The 17,639-nt window shown below is 34.7% G+C and overlaps 1 protein-coding gene across 1 annotated transcript; it reads left to right on the forward strand.

Moving 5' to 3' along the window:
* Positions 1 to 4: 4 nt before the first annotated feature.
* Positions 5 to 16,086, forward strand: RPA1 (replication protein A 70). Its single transcript, XM_085944984.1, has 10 exons — positions 5 to 181; positions 266 to 513; positions 8,979 to 9,236; positions 9,779 to 9,941; positions 11,393 to 11,597; positions 12,056 to 12,168; positions 13,451 to 13,677; positions 14,641 to 14,905; positions 15,005 to 15,199; positions 15,672 to 16,086. The coding sequence occupies exons 1-10, from the start codon at positions 149 to 151 to the stop codon at positions 15,783 to 15,785; spliced, it is 1,821 nt and encodes a 606-aa protein (XP_085801110.1). The 5' UTR covers positions 5 to 148; the 3' UTR covers positions 15,786 to 16,086.
* Positions 16,087 to 17,639: the final 1,553 nt, after the last annotated feature.

Consider the following 17,639-nt stretch of genomic DNA (forward strand, 5'->3'; position numbering starts at 1 on the left):
TACTGTGGCGCGAATTCTACAGAATACTCGCTTGACGTATGAACGTACGATTTCATGTTTTCTTCGAATTCAAACGATAAATAACTTTCGAGTTTCATCTACTACTGTGCTACAATATTAATACGTTCAGCTAAACAACTTTTGCAAAATGTCAATTAAATTATCAGAAGGGGCACTTGAGGTAATTTTGTTGGAAATATTTTAAATTGCGTGTTCGCACGGGCTCAACGTTGTTTCACTCAAAAATTTACTTGTCTTCTTGTAGGTTATTATGACCGGCGGAGAAGTTCAAGACCCGATTATGCAGATTCTTGGCAATAAGAAGATTCAAGGCGGAGGAACAAATGACAGATACAGATTGCTGGTCTCTGACGGGAAACATTCCCATAGTTTCGCCATGTTAGCGACCCAGCTCAACCCGAGATTGATCGCCGGTGAACTTAAAGACTTCACGGTCGTAAAAATTGATAGATTCATAACGTCTGTACTTAATAACACAGGAAAAGGCGAAAAGTAAGTATTCGTCCATCACAAAATGAAAATCAACGATCAAGCAAACAAAGGCTACTAATTACTTGAAACAGGTTCGCCCGGCATACACGACAATTTTTCTCTTAATGTTTTAAATGCTTAAAGGCCGAAATGTCAGAAAAATATATCTTTCCTGTACTGTATAATTTACCCACATCAGTTTGAACTGCTTAGTAAATTCTGTAGAATCTCTAGGTTCGCCATGCATTTATGTTTCCACAATAACTAGTTGTAAGTATGTAAAGAAGAATAATTTTGAGTATACACATATACGTAATATGGGCTTTGGACTATCAGACATCAAAACTGATGGTAAAAACTTTATACTTAATACGACAATGACAATCAAATATGTAGTTTATATAGCACAGACTGTTGCAAATACTAATCAAAACAAAATGGTTTACAAACAACAATGCCATCAATTGGACTACGTTAACCTTTCCCTTACCATGGTAAAAAAATTACGCCCGTTCCCATGCCGTCCACTCAGTGTCCCGATAGAAATTTGGCATTTTAAGGCATTTTAAAAGCTAATTGATTGCTTCAAAAGGTAAAGTATGTTTTTAAATACTGTTTAGTCATCGTTTAACATTTTATTCTGTGTATATTACATGCAATTATCTTATAATCGTGTATAATATCGGACATCGATAAAAGTACGTCATATCTAAGCCACGGCGTGTCTCGGTCTGTTTTAAATGGAACAACCAACATACGCTGCCATTTCACGGAGTGTGGGGGTGGCTAATTTATCCTAAGCGAACGAGGGATGTTATTAGGTAGGATAACATCTGTGTGGACTTGCGTTATCACGTTCACCACATAAAATAATAGTTATAATTTTGCAATATCGATTCCCTATATAATTTTAAAACACTGTGATCTTATTGTATCATGTTATTAAGTATTTTTAAAAATCGTATTTTAAAACACATTAAAATAATATACTTACATCAAGAAAAATACTCCGATTGATCGTATAGTTTCCACTAAATATATTTTAATATCATGTTTCTTATGCTGAAATAATACACATTAATAAATATAAATCACTACGCTACTTGAACTTATACGCACGTATTAAGTCTATACCTCTAAGACTATAGATATATCAACCTACTTTTAGATAATTTCCCAAGTATAACCTAGTATATAAAAAAAATACTTATAATTTTGCAATATCGATTCTCTGATTATAATCTATAATATAAAAATCAATATTTGTTAGTTTGTTTGTTCGTATTTTATGCGCTGCCATACCGTTCATCCGATTGCGATAAGACTTTGTCATCTTATTGCTTGAACTTGCGCGCAGATTATAGACTATATCTTATACATAAAAATGAAAGTCTGTCTGTCTGTCTGACCTATGCGTTCCTATACCATTCATCCGATTGCGATGAAATTTTGGTGAATTGATGTGTGCACTACGGGTGCGAGTCATGGACGCTAAATGTGAAAGCAGCTGAAATGGTGGATTGCTTTGAGAGAAAGATCCTTAGGCGGATATACGGACCCATGAATGATGATGGGGAGTGGAGAATTAGGTACAACACGGAACTATACCGCTTATACCAAGATTCAAAACTCTCCAACTTCATAAAACTCCAGAGGCTAAGCTGGGCAGGCCATGTTCAGCGCATGCCTGAGTTGCGGATACCGAAGAAGATCCTCGAAAGAAACCCAGGAGGGAAAAGGCCAGTGGGAAAGCCACGCACACGATGGGGTTACAAAAGATGCCAACCAGATACTAAAAATCAGGAACTGGAAAAGACGTGCGGAGGACCGTTTCGGCTGGAGGACAGCGGTGGAGGAGGCCAGGGCTCGACTTGAGCTGTAGCGCCATCGAAGAAGAAGAAGATGCGTGCAAACCCGCAAAGGTTTCTGAATTAGAAAAACTATCTTCTACTTCTTCATTATACCTTATTTTATTCATATGGTTCCTATACCATTCATCGGATTGCGATGAAACCTTCGCCAGTTGTTGTGGCAACACCCGCAAAGGTTTCTGAATTAGTACAACCATCTTCTTCTTCTTCGCCGTCTTCATTCTATATTCTTTTATTCGTATGATTCCTATACCATTCGTCCGATTGCAATGAAACTTTCGTCAGTTGTTGTGCCCACACCTGCGAAGGTTTCTGAATTAGTACAACAATTTTCTTCAACCTTTTCTTCTATTCTATCTTCTTCTATTCGTATGCGCTCTTATACCATTCATCCGTTTGCGATGAAATTTTGATCAGTTGTTGTGCGAATGCCTGCGAAGTTTACTGAATTAGAAAAACCATCTTCTTCGTTATATCTTCTTTTATTCGCATGGTTCCTATACCATTTATCGGATTGCGATGAAACCATCGTCAGTTGTTGTGGTAACACCTGCAAAGGTTTCTGAATTAGTACAACCATTTTCTTCCTCTTCTATTCGTATGCGTTCTTATACCATTCATCCGATTGCGATGAAATTTTGATCAGTTGGTGTGCGCATGCCCGCGAAGATTTCTGAATTAGAAAAACTATCTCTTCTTCTTCATTATATCTTCTTTTATTCATATGGTTCCTATACCATTCATCGGATTGCGATGAAACCTTCGTCAGTTGTTGTGCTAACACATGCAAAGGTTTCTGAGTTAGTACAACCGTCTTCTTCTTCTTCATCGTCTTTATTCTATATTCTTTTATTCGTATGATTCCTATATCATTCGTCCGATTGCAATAAAACGTTCGTCAATTGTTGTGCCCACACCTACGAAGGTTTCTGAATTAGTACAACAATATTTTTCCTCTTCTTCTATTTGTATGCGTTCCTATTCCATTCATACGATTTCAATAAAACTTTCGTCGGTAATTGTGCCAACACCCGCGAAGGTTTCTAAATTAGTACAATTATCTTCTTCTTCTTCTTCTATTCGTATGCGTTCTTATAACATTCATCAGATTGCGATGAAATTTTTCTCAGTTGTTGTTCGCACACCTGGGATGGTTAGTATTAAATAAAATACAAAGTTTGTTGTTTGTTTGTTCCATCCAATTTTGAATTTTTTACTACATATTAATACTATTAATAACGTTTGCATATTTTGGATTCGATTTTAATTTACTGTTCTTTTGTTTGACCTTTTCTCCTATTAGAATTACTTTCATATTGTCATATTGTATTACACAGATATTTTATTATTAAAAAGATAATTTCATTATTATTTTTTAAATATCTAAGGTAAATGTATCCACTAAGCAACCCTGTGCGAAGCCGGGTATCTCACCTATAATATAATTTGAAAACACTGATCTTATTGTATCATGTAATTAAGTATTCCTAAAAATCGGATTTCAAAACACGTTAAATATTTATATAAGAATAATTAATAACAAAAATAATCCAATCTTATAGTTTCCACTAAAATTATTTAATGTTATGTTTATTATGCTGAAATAATTACACATTATAAAAATTAAATCACTACGCTATGTGTATCTATACGCACGTAGTAAGTCTATAATATACCCACCTTTCGAGAATTTCATAACAAGAGGTTTTCTAGTCTATGTTAAAATAAATATATTGTATCTCCATAAAAATGTACTTTCATACATATTATACGAGGGTGGGTCAATAATTCCTTAGAAGAAAGCATTAAAACAGTTTTTATTTTTTTTATTTTTTTTTATTTCTCAACATAATCTCCTTGGAGCTCAATACACTTGGTTAGACGTTTCTCAATTTTTTTTAAACCGTCAGAAAAATAAGTTTTCGGAAGGTCCTCAAAATAAGCATTTGTCCGATCGATGACTTCTTCATTTGAAAAAAAAACGTTGTCCACTTAGCCATTTTTTTAAGTTTGGGAAAAGGAAAAAGTCACTGGGAGCTAAATCTGGCGAATACGGTGGGTGGTCGACCAATTCGAACTTCAATTCTTCAATTTTAGCCATTGATCGTAAACATGTGTGAACACGGGCATTGTCCTGATGAAAGAGGATTTTTTTCCTGTTTAAATGAGGCCGTTTTTCTTCAATTTTCTTTTTTAGCTGGTCCAATAAAGATGCATAATAATCCCCTGTTATTGTTTTTCCTTTTTCCAAATAGTCAACGAAAATAATTCCACGTGCATCCCAAAATACAGTAGCCATAACCTTACCAGCTGATTTTACGGTTTTCGCCTTCTTTGGACATGGTTTGCCTTTCGCAATCCACTGCTTTGACTGTTCTTTCGTCTCGGGAGTATAGTGGTGTATCCATGTTTTATCTACAGTCACAAAGCGACGAAAAAATTCATCCAGATTGCGTTGCATGAGCGACAACAGGGCTTTAGAGGCCACCACCTTATTGCGTTTATTGTCGACTGTGAGCAAACGCGGCACCCTTTGATGAAATGACGCTACCTTTTGAGATCCCTGTAACCTCAATTACCTCACTCAACTTTAATCTTCGGTCACTTAACACCATATCGTGGATTTTATTGATCATTTCTGGTGTAGTCACCTATACAGGACGTCCTGAGCGTGGTTCATCCTTTGTTGATGTACGACCACGTTTAAATTCATTTAACCAGTTATAAATAGTTGCAAGTGAAGGAGCAGATGTGCCGTGAACTAAATCCAACTCATTTTTTATTTCCTTTGCTGTTAACCCTTTTATATTAAAATGTTTAATAACAGCTCTAAACTCAATTTTCTCCATTTTTTGTAAACAAGCAAATTTTTTTTTTAAATGTACGAGAAACACACAACAACCCGACCAATCTGATTGAAACTTCGCAGCATACTGAATCGGTAGTGCCGCTGCATGAAAACAAACCGCTTACAGTACTAGTCGCGCCACCTGTTGGCTTTTCTAAGGACTTATTGACCCACCCTCGTATATTGCCAAACTGGTAGGTGCGCAGTGTTGCGAAGGGAGGCACGAAAAGTTTTACACAAATAAAGCCACGTCATGATTACAGTTTGCAAATAAAGTTTATAAAACTGCCGCTAGTTATAAACTACATAAAAACAGTCCTTAAAAACGTTGTTTGTAAACCTGTCTGAAGATAATATGTAGACTAATTTTTTAATACCTCACTTCTATACTATTGTTGAGTGTGCTGGCAATCTCGTGAAAAAATGATATACAAGGATCAAATCATAATATTGAAATTTGAGGCAAATTTGTTTACGAATGATAACTGTTGTTAAACTTGTCTATTTAGTTAAAATTTAAAAAAAAAGTGAATAAATCAATGCAAGGACCACTAATGCATTGACTGATTTAAAAAGACAAAGTGAAGGCATACATAAAAAAATGGAGCTTTGGAAATCAAAATTTAAAAAAAAATCGTCATGTTTCCACTTTTAAATGATTTTGCGCCAGATATATTGAAGCAAACAAAAATCTATTTACTGAGCGCTTTGATAGTTTGCTAAGATTGTTTATTTCACAAATTTACTCTAATAGTAAAAAAATCATTTGATTTCAAAACTATGATACGTATATTAAATATGTAGGTAGTTGTACGTTTGATGTGATACCTATATCATGATTGATATATGTAATGATAACTCCCGTGTATGTGTATAATTTAGGAAACACTACATTATAGTACCACACTGCCCTTAACCTCAGATATAGGTTTGTTATTATTTATATTTGTTATGTTTATTATTTATATATTTAAGTTTTCTTCATTTTTGTATTAGTGCCTACATTTTTGACTATTTAAAAAGGTGTCTGAATTATTTAATGAAATAGAGGGGGGAGGCGCCAAGTTTCGATTTTTTTAAAAAAGGAGGCGTAATAACATTACGTTTAGAAATCACTGATGTATTTGATAGGAACCGTAATTTAATACTTGTGTATTTTTGTAGATACTAAACATTATACTTACCTACATATAATAAAACAATCATTAGATTTACTTAGGTAGAAGATAACGGTGTGAAAGACCCCTTACTTCAAAAATTGTACTGAATTCCACACCACCGTGGAGGTACAGTTAAATTGCGGGTTTTTTTTAAATCTGTGGTTTTTCCATTACGCCTATTTCATTGTACTACGTTTTAACTTAATTTTCTAAGCATAACATATTATACAAACTACAAATGAATATATTTACATAATATTATCTAATTAAAATTTAAATGGTGACTCATAACTTTATATTACAATATAAAACAACCGAAATAATAAAACTACCTACTATTATATTTCTAAGAAAAATACTCACTTTCTGAAATGCAAAATATTAAGAATAACATTACCTACATAATATATACAAAATACATAAAAACATTTTATACATGTGATATAGGTATTTTTTGCAATTTACATTAAATTTAGTCAATACCATTATGTACGGACTATGTCCAAAATGGTATACCAACATAAATGAATTGATTTTACAGACATGGGGTGCAGAGAAATAATATTATATTATATTTATACCTACATCAGATTGAATATGATAACATTTTTATAATAAAATAATATTATTTGGTACTTATGACATTAAAAGCAAAATTAATAATTAGTAGGTAATCTTAAATGTATTAGTCCTACCTAACTAAAATTCACAGATTTCAGGGACATAATAACATGGAGTTAATGTTATAGTATAATAACTACATGTAAATGCAACAGTTTCAATATAAATAATTATTTAGACATGTACCTACTCACTAATATTATTTTGTATAAAATAAAAAAGATAAAAATAAATATCAGTAAGCAATTATTCATTAGACGTAACCAACTGAAAGAAATCATAGTGTTTCGTACCACGAGAAAGTCGTGTATACTATTGAAAATACTTAAAATACTTTCTGCGACTATTGTATACCTACATACTTCATAAACAAAAGAATATCTAGTTGTATTATAAATGCATGTCCTGACTAAATATTCTTTTCGAATTTATTATAGAGGTAGAATATGCAAGTACTCATAGGCATAAAGGCAAACCGACCGCTTGCTGTGCGTTTTTGTGCAGGTCACTCGAGGTAGGTATATTTTCAAATGCACATGTTCCACAAACTGATGTAAACTTTACAGACCTTGTAAATAAGGGTTTGTATTCTTCTAAATCTGGGTAAAAAGGTTTTTATGACCTGCCCGTGATACCGGGAATTTTCGGTAAGTGTTTGGGAATAAACGCCATATGAAGCAAAGTTAACATGATAAAGTGAACACTAATAACATTACATTAAGGGTTATTTTAGCATATTATCGTCAGATGCAGTGAACATTTTAAACTTCAAGGTTCGTTATATTATGGGATGTTTTATACGAGCGCATCAGTCATATAATTAAATTGAACAAACACATAAATTGTTCTTGCTGTTCTAACAAATAACATTTTATAATAGTGTCTCACTTTGCAAAATTATTATGTGGGTTTCTCTAACGTATATCTTTTTACATAGCCCTATCACTGTCTTATCAAAATATCGATCAGACTTTGGAAATTGATTAATTTTATATAGAAAACATTCAATTAAACTACTTGTGCATTTTTATTTTTACGCATAAGCATTTTATCTACAAATAGCTAAAAGTAGATTTTTCTGTATATAATAATAAATGGGGTATCCATGATTTAAGGGCCTAAATAAAGTGCGAGTCCTTCATGGCAACGGGAGTGTTAACAAAAAACTACAAATCTGATTTAGTACTCACATCTTGAGTAAGTCTTCAAAATGTCTTGGTGATATCCAATTCAATTTCACAAGACATTAATTATCAAAATTTTAAAGCTTAATTGCTCCCCATGATTTTTCTGTTATAAAATTTCTACATCTCAATTGTAGCTTTTAGCAAAGTTATGTCACTCTGTAGGTTGATTGTATTCCTGTCAATCATATGAATTGCTTTATTAACATTTGTTTTAATATGAAGGTCATGAACCGGGTAACGTTTATTGTTTTTAAGATAATTATGTGATCAAGGACTAAATTTTAGTTCAAATTTAATTTTTTTAATATTATTTTATAGCTGTATGCAGTTGTTTTTGTTACAGGCAATGAAGTAATAGTACAATGTTTAAATTTATCTTTTATGTAACGGCTAACCTTCTTTTACCTAAATGGAATTTCAGTATTTCGTTACTGTTCTGGCAGAAGACACTAATTCGAAAAAATTACATATTAAGTTAGTTATCCTTATTTCAAACTTTACTGTCTGGAAACCTTCTTAATAAATAAACAGTCTTTATTTTAAAGTCATCCTTTTTACGATTACCTAATAAACTCACATGATAGACCATTTCAAACATTTTAACAACTTCAAAGTCATATTACTCAAAACTAGTATTCTCCAGTTAGTGTGTTCTGCCAGAACAGAGACGATTTCTACTTGATAAAGCCCACCATGTGAGCAGAACACATGTCGTAAAACGAGTCTTTATATGAGGTGAATACCAAATGTACTTTCTTTCAAAGTAAATGAAAATCAATTCACTAATCTTCTCCAACAGGCGCGTGATGATTATCTTGGACGTGACAGTCATATCGCCGGGTGAGGAATTGGGCATGAAGATCGGGAACCCTCAGACATGGCAAGAAGGAGGCGCGGCAGCTCCGTCAGGGCCCCCGCCTGCTTCTGCTGCACCTGTGCCACAACGCCCCAATACCAACACCTCTCACACCGCTCCTCTAGCCAGTGCGGCCAACACCTCGCAATTCTCCACGCATATGACACACCCCATTGCCGGTCTCAGCCCATATCAGAACAAGTGAGAATATTGATTATATTTTAAAGATGCTTATTAGGGCACCTAACCTGCGCGCTTGTGCCCTGCGAATAGGTTACTGTAAAATTGGTACACAGTGTTTGTTCTTTTATTTAATTTTTTAAAATTTCAATTGAGTGTTATTTATACTATTCTGTTTTTTTTTGCGACTTGAGTTTCGCCTTTCGGCATATTTAGGCACTATGCTCACTCACCACTGGTAAATATGTACACATGTCGCTATAGGATTGGTTTGTCGAATATCCGTTTTTGTCTAAATCAACCTTTTAATGCAGAATAATTTTTTTGTATCTAAATGGACCAGAACCACCCTTTTCTTTAAATTGCATTGTAATGAATACAGCATTCATATGCTGTAAAAACAACAATTTAAATACCTCCATGTATTTAAATATAGGATAATGAAATTTGTTTATCGTCTCCTGAACATTTGACATTTGGTCTATTCGACAAACCAATCCTACAGCAACGATGTGTCAACACAGTGTTTACAATGCAAGTTCCTCAGAATGTTTAAATTTCAGATGGGTTATTCGGGCCCGGGTAATGAGCAAGAGCAACATCAGAACGTGGAGTAACTCTCGCGGCGAGGGAAAGCTATTCAGCATGGATATCTGCGATGAGTCCGGAGAAATCAAAGTCACTGCTTTCAAAGACCAGTGCGATAAATATTATGATATGATCGAGGTTAGTAATATGGACTTTATGACCTTAACACCGGACACACAATATTGTAAATATTGAATTTTAATACTATTGGTAAACGCTTCCCATTTCTCATGTCCCCTTGTCCCTATCTACATCCTAGAGTAGGGATGGCATACCTATGACACTCGTGTCACTGAACCATTTCTGTTTGACACTCGGGCAAAGTTAGAATTCTGTGAGCTAAAGTCAAGTATTGTTTTATACTTGAATTTATGTAAAATCTACTGAATACTTTATATGAGGCGTCTAATTCCGAAAAGCGATAAGTCCACATTTGCTTAAAATCGAGAAAAAAATACGCACATATTCTTTGTATAATTTTATATACAATACATGTATTGATCTATAAATTCCAAAACACAACAAAACCCTAAGAAAAAAAATATTTTAAGTCTCGATTTATTACAAAAAGTCCGTGTTTCATATTATTTAAAGCATGGTTGATTTCACGCATGTTTAAGTCAACCAATAAGGGAACGTTCAATATTGTAAATGGCGTCTCCCATGCTGTAGCATCCGGTAAACTCATGACAGTGCCACGGAAATATGTGCCTTATGCGAAAAAAATTCAAAAGTGAGGTACATGTAGCGTTACGTCTAATTTTATTTTGCCTATATTTATTACATTTAAGAGTTTATCGGCTGAAACAAATTGCCATTTGGTTCTAATTTCGACATAGACTACAACGGAAAAAATAATTTCACGTTAAAACAAATAATTGAAGCTTGAAACATAAAAACGTTGTTTCCCGCAAATATCAAATTGTGGACCTGTCGCTTTTTGGAATTAGACACATCATACAATTTATTCTGGAAACACCGGTTTTCTCTATCGATGTTAGAACTGGTTATATGACAATTTGAATAATATTTTTACCAATATACCATTAGCAAAATAAAAACAGTGACGAAGGGTGGAGGTAGGCTGTGGAAATTCAACATAAACCTTGCACAGTATTATACTTTGCCAGTCATACTTATTTGTTTTCATTGAACTAAGAATACAAATTGCAGATGGTATGAGTTTGATCTTAAAAGTAAATTATACCCTCCCTAAATTAAACCATTATAAACTATTTCTTTTATTCAACGAATAATTTACAAGATTTGAGAATGTAACATTCATTATATTGAACATACATACTTTGAGAACATCTCAGATATACCATCTAGAAAATATCTTTTTTGATAAAATACGACGCCCGACAGGACTTGAACCTGTAACCACTAGATTCGCCCCAATGTGCTTTAGAAATTAAACTACGGGCATCCTATTAATTATGACGAATAACGCAATTTAATAAGAATTTCTTATGAATAAATTATATTTTTGTGTATGAAATGTGTATCTTTTATAAATCCCTTTAATTCTTTTAATTCGAAGAAATGTAATTAAATATTTTAACCAATGTAATATTTCATAATCACAGGTGGACAAAGTATACTTTATCAGCCGCTGTACATTGAAAACAGTAAACAAACAATGGAACACTCTGAAGCACGATTACGAGATGACCTTCACAAACGATACTGTCATGGAGGAGTGCATGGATGACACTGACGCGGTACCTACCATCCAATACAACTTTATACCCATCAGTGAGCTTGCCAACAAGGAACCTGATGCAATTGTAGGCAAGTCTTTTCTGACTCTAATTTACCCCTCTTTACCTGCGTCGCTAGACATCACTCTTTTTAGCTATTTATGCAGTGCATGTGACCTAACCCGCATAGTATCCCAATTTTGATTGACTACACTACACGGGAATTCTCATTCATTACAGAATTCCGTAAAACTTTGCAGCGTATCTTTTCCTCCAATTGCTACAGTGATTGGTACATGAATACAGAGGAAGATTTTTCTTTCAGAAATGTTCTCTCTCATGATAGTTAAAAGTCTAGGTTTTTAAGATCTAAGTGAGCATTGACTTGGCCTTCTTTCAGTTCGTCAAACACATTTTTTAATACCCCCAATTTATAGTTTCCCTCTATTTACATTATTTTATCAATCGCTTCAAAACTTACAACCAGGTTTTCACTGTATAAGACAATTCAAATATCAAAAATATAATTGTTTCTAATTTTATTGTTAGATATCATTGGGATCTGCAAGGCTGCGTCGGATATTACTGAAATAACTGCACGGGCATCTGGTAAACAACTCAGAAAGAGAGAATTGACCATCGTCGACCCCTCGGGAAGCGCAGTATGTCAAAAACATGTTTCGTATTGTTTATCTGAATAATATTGTATTGAATGCCAACAAAATTCATGGGTCCATAGTCCATTTTAATTTACCCCATGTTGAGATAGTTCGACATTTTTTTTACTATGGAATAAATCGTATCTGAGTGTGAGATTAGGCATACAATTTAGTTGGTTTTGCTGACGTGAGGTTCAATATTGATGTTGCGTCAATTCTCTGTATAAGTAAGCGTTTAATGTGGGAACATACCTGGTCGCGCTTTTTATAGAAGACTGTAATTTGGGATGATTTTGGAGGGGATGCCGGGGGAGGGCAGGTTAAACGGGAGTCGATCCAGGCATTAACCTTTGCGTTGTTCGGCTTGGTGTTGAAGCAGGTTCCGGGTCATGCACCCATGCACTAGTAGGAAAATGGTTCTGGTTATCACTCGCACGGTATACACTTTTAAATATGAATGATCATGACAAGTTTGTGTGAGATACCCTGTGCCGGTAACACAGCTCGATTGGAGTTCTTAATGAAACTCGAATTGAATTATTGCTTGGACGACAGTCACATGGTTGCAAGTTGACACAGTCGCTGTCTACGAATAACTAACTTTATCAATCACGGTCGACTGATGACCCGTGATTGCGTGGAGCGCCTGGACTTGCGACAATAATTTTAGATTAAAGGTAGGAGTGAAATATTGGGATGAGGGCGACCATAATTGGCCCAACCAATACCATTGAAAGAAACTACAAATGGAGGGCCCAGGATAAAATAGATATCACCCAAACAAAATAAAGCATGCCCCTGCTTAAGCAAGGCCCGTCATTTTTAGTTATAAACGATTTTACAGGATATTTCAACCAAATAATAATGCCCGTGTGTAATTATTGGCTGTTTATAATACACCCTGTAAATTGATAAATAAATCTGAAGCTCTCTTCAAAGGAACTTGCAATGGGAAGCCACTTGTAGCTAACCTAATCAGTAGACCAGAGGTCCGTTTTTGCTTCTCCGTAGAAGAAGGTTTTTTCAACATACAGTAAAACCTTGGATTGCGAGCATAATTCGTTCCAGAACCATGTTTGTAATCCAAAGCACTCATAAAATTTTCATCGCTCGCACTGCTGCAGCCTTATTCGGGTGGTGCTTTTCAACAAAACTTTGCATGTATTGCAAGACTTGCTCATCTTACAATAATCGGTAATCCAAGATTTTACTGTAATTATTGATTTGAACAAAGCCTAAATTTTTTTTCTTGGGCCCTTCAAATGTGAAATAAAACATTTCCCAGGTTGGTCTGACCCTGTGGGGAACGGAAGCTGACACTTTTGACGGATCCCAGCAGCCAGTAGTGTCAGTGCGCGGTGCGGCCCTCTCCGAATTCAACGGCGGCAAGAATCTCTCCGTGAGGTCCAGCACTGTCATGCGCATCAACCCTGACATACCCGAGGCGCACAAGCTCAGGGGCTGGTACGACAATGGCGGATCTCAGCAGGACGTTGTCAATATGTCTGCCAGGTAATTTTTTTGACTCATTCACTGAATAAGTGTAAATAAATTGTAAGTTCTAGGAATTTTTAGGATATTTCTATATTTATATACCTATGTAATATATGTATATGCCCCAGTGTTGAAGAGTGGAGGTATGCTGTGGAGATCCATACAAAAAGTGCATACTAAACTTTCTCAGTTATCGTCGTTGCATCTTCAAAATCGGCTATGTGCATAAATTTCACAAAATATGTTTTTTGCACCAAAAAATTTATAATAATTCCTCCTATACCAAGGAAAAAATGTAATGATTATGATAAATGGTATTCTAGAATTGCTTTAAAAAATATTACGATGTTGTAGGCAACAGGTATTGTAATTTCGCATTGTTTTTACCTCTCCTGTAAAGTTTTGAATTAAGAATACAAATTGCAAATGATGTTGGTTAGTTTTTAAAATTCAATTAAACCCTGCCTAAAGCTAACCATAATAGATATTATAAAATATTCTTCCATTTATGAAATATTTAAAATCATATATGATTTTTAGATGATGAAGAATATCTTTTATTTATTAGGTTAGGCAGGGCTTAATTGAATTTTAAAAACTAACCAATGCCATATGTATGCATTTGTCAAGGCTTTACCAGGTGCCGAGGCCGTAAAAATATACCTGAAAGTCCGGGGGAATATAGTTCTGCAGTTTCTTAACTCGTCCGTAGCCATGATGTAATAGAAGTGAAAAATCACAAAACACTCAAGCTTTAAGAAAATCACATAAATATATTGTGACCTCACCAGGAATCGAACACGAAGCCACCCAATGAAACGTCAGCGCCTTATGCACTGGACTAAGAGGGCCGCCATGCTGCATTGCATCACAGTTTGAAGTTGTGACGTTTAATTCAGAATTTATCAAAAATACGATACCTCAAACTGAACCCTAAATCGAAATAGTTTTCCTCGTGTTAATGTATAATGCTGTCCACAGGACCGGGGGTGGTTCAGGAAATTCAGTATCCGGCGAATGGCTGACATTCTCCGATGCGGAAGAACTCCAGATGGGGTCCGGTGAGAAAGGCGACTACTACAACCTGTTGGGAGTGCTAAGTTATGTCAACACCGACAACGCCTTATACAAAGCATGCCCATCGGATCAATGCAACAAGAAACTCATCGATCAGGAGAACGGACTCTACAGATGCGAAAAGTGCAACAGAGAATATCCCAACTACAAATATAGGATCATAATGAGCGTGAGTGAAAGTATTCTTCTAAATATTTCGTAATTGTAACTCGGTTTTTATCAAAATTGTATCGTTAATTACATATGTGTCTATTTTATAATCTTGTAGGGTTGCATCTCAGATTTTACCGGTGAACAGTGGGTGACAGTGTTCAATGAGACGGCTGAGGCCATCTTGGGGAAAAAGGTGAATGACATCGGCGAAGCGTTGGAGACAGACAAGCGACTCTACACCGCCATGTTCGAAGATGTAACATTCAAATCTTTCGTCTTCAGAATACGCACGAAGATTGAAAATTTCAGTGTGAGTGACTCATGAATTTTTTTGACCAGTGGCTGGAACAATATTTTTTAAATTATGTATTAAGATTTTTTTACAGATTTATTTTGGCCAGGATAATGATTACCACATATTATAATCATTTCAACAATATCGCACGCTGATTAAATTTGTATATTATATTTGCATATTGCTCACTATTATTTTACAATTACAAGAGATTGGTTTATGAAAACGAACACATCTGGTCTGTGTTAAAGGATGAGTATTGTGGTAATCCATGCAACCGCATGCCGACATTCCGAAGTAAAAATGCTTCGAGTGTATAAAGCCGGGTTTCATTTTGCATGTGTCGCTAACGAGTAATAGTTTTTTTTATTAGCAGACTGTTATTCTAACTTAGGACAGCATTTATTAGACTGTATCCTCTGCGGCGGCCCTGTGTTTGAGTTTGAATCCTTAATTAAAAATAATTTCTCATTTTCGATGATTTCAGGATGAATCACGTTTGAAATCGACAGTGATGACAGCTCAGCCCCTCGATTACAAAGACGCCAACTCGAGACTCATCAAACAAATTCAGAAAGCCACTGGAATCGAAATACGCTAATGTTTAAATAAAACTATAAGTTATATTTGTTAATTGTTAAGCCAATGATAAAACATTTGGCCTTGCCGTATTGACTGCATAATCCAACTCACAATCAATAAAACTACTGTTTACAATAATTCTTCACACAAATGTATTGATTTCTACGAATATCAATGATGGTTTCATGGTACCGTATTACAATACACTGATGAAATATGACAGTTATTTATAGTCGCTGTCTTGCGATATATCAACGTAAATATTAATTTTTCTGTGGCTACTAATTATTCATCTACACCAAAACTGTAAAATAGCCATTAAAAATTAGAGGAAAATTCAATATGGTACCTTCTTTATAGTCCAAACTCTTTGGTCTAATTATTTTTTAAGAGTCTAAAAAAATGATTGTTATATGTGCCGTTCAGTGTGCCACATCTGATAGTCCATCCACGCAACTAGTTGCATCATCGATGACATATTCAAACCCAATGACACAGTCGTCATGGTAGCCGTGATGTGGCTGGGAAGAGTTCAGGCGAATCTCTCACACAGACACGACAAAAGAAATGTTTGGAATCACTGGCGTAAAGATTAGAATCAAAGGTTTCGAAATGTGATACTGTATGCTTATACAATGGGAAATATTTTTTTAATAAAGTTTTGATTTCCGGCACTTTGTGAATATGTTACACCGAATGTGCGAAATTGACTATTACATGAAATGGGCAACATTTTGGCTAATTCATGTAATAGTCAAGCCTGTTGCCTTATTCATGAATTAGGTAAATTTTCTGCTGAGTACATGAATTCGCCAGGGTATGGAATTCTTGAACTGTCAACATGACAGAAGAAAAAGTAAATTTAATACGGATGGTTTTATTAGTTATAATTTGACCATAATATAATATTATTATTAGGTTAGGTTTTGTAATTCTGAATTAAATTATTCAACTGAATGTCCATTTTGAGGTTAGCTATCAAGTGTCAACAAACTATCACAAACATTCAATCGACTATTGCACGTTTGATACCCAAGCACGAATCAAATCGCGAAAATACTTTTCAATAAAATTCTTCCATTATCATATTATAGTTCTAGATTTTTTGCGCATAGTAAATGGATATGAACGTCATTGTAGTTATTGATTGGTATATTTTTATATTATAATCAATGACATTTGACACATTTGTTTAGTTTGATTAGTTGCAAAAAACACCACCGGAGCGCGATCATCTATTTTGACCATAGATAATATATGTACATTTTGACCAATGCATGAACATTTGATACATTTGGTTTAGTTGCAAAAAATACGACCGTAGCGCTACTATCTAATTTGTCCAATACATGAACTAGATAGAAAAATTACTGCCGAATACACGCACTCTTCAGATATTTTGTCTAATTCATGAATAAGGCAACGGGCTTGCATTTTTCATGATTTAGGCAAAATTTTGCCCATTTCATGTGATATTCTATTTCGCACATTCGGCGTAACATACATACCACTGGAAAAGTAATTTTGTTATTTTCAGCAGTGTGGCTTGGCCAATAGTGTTATCATTGTATTGTTCTCGGACTGTAATTATTGTCTGTCTGAACCCGATTGGTATACTGTCATCAGCATAGCACTTTATTCTTGATTAATTGATATCACTAGGTACTTGATAATTTGCCATCACAATTTATTTATTGTAGAATGTATTATTAAACCACCATCAACACACAGGGGAGGGGTATTGCCATCAATGCCTCGATGACTCATTTATAAAGCAGAATGGTTTCAATGATTATCCAGAAAATATCAAATTACAATCGACTATAGTTTTCCATGGGCACTGGCCAATTGTAACAATCAGCAATAAGGTTGC

This window comes from Rhyacophila brunnea, unplaced genomic scaffold, assembly GCF_057557595.1.
Source record: "Rhyacophila brunnea isolate RB1 unplaced genomic scaffold, BYU_Rbru_1.0 scaffold_17, whole genome shotgun sequence".
Taxonomy (NCBI): Eukaryota; Metazoa; Arthropoda; class Insecta; order Trichoptera; family Rhyacophilidae; genus Rhyacophila; species Rhyacophila brunnea.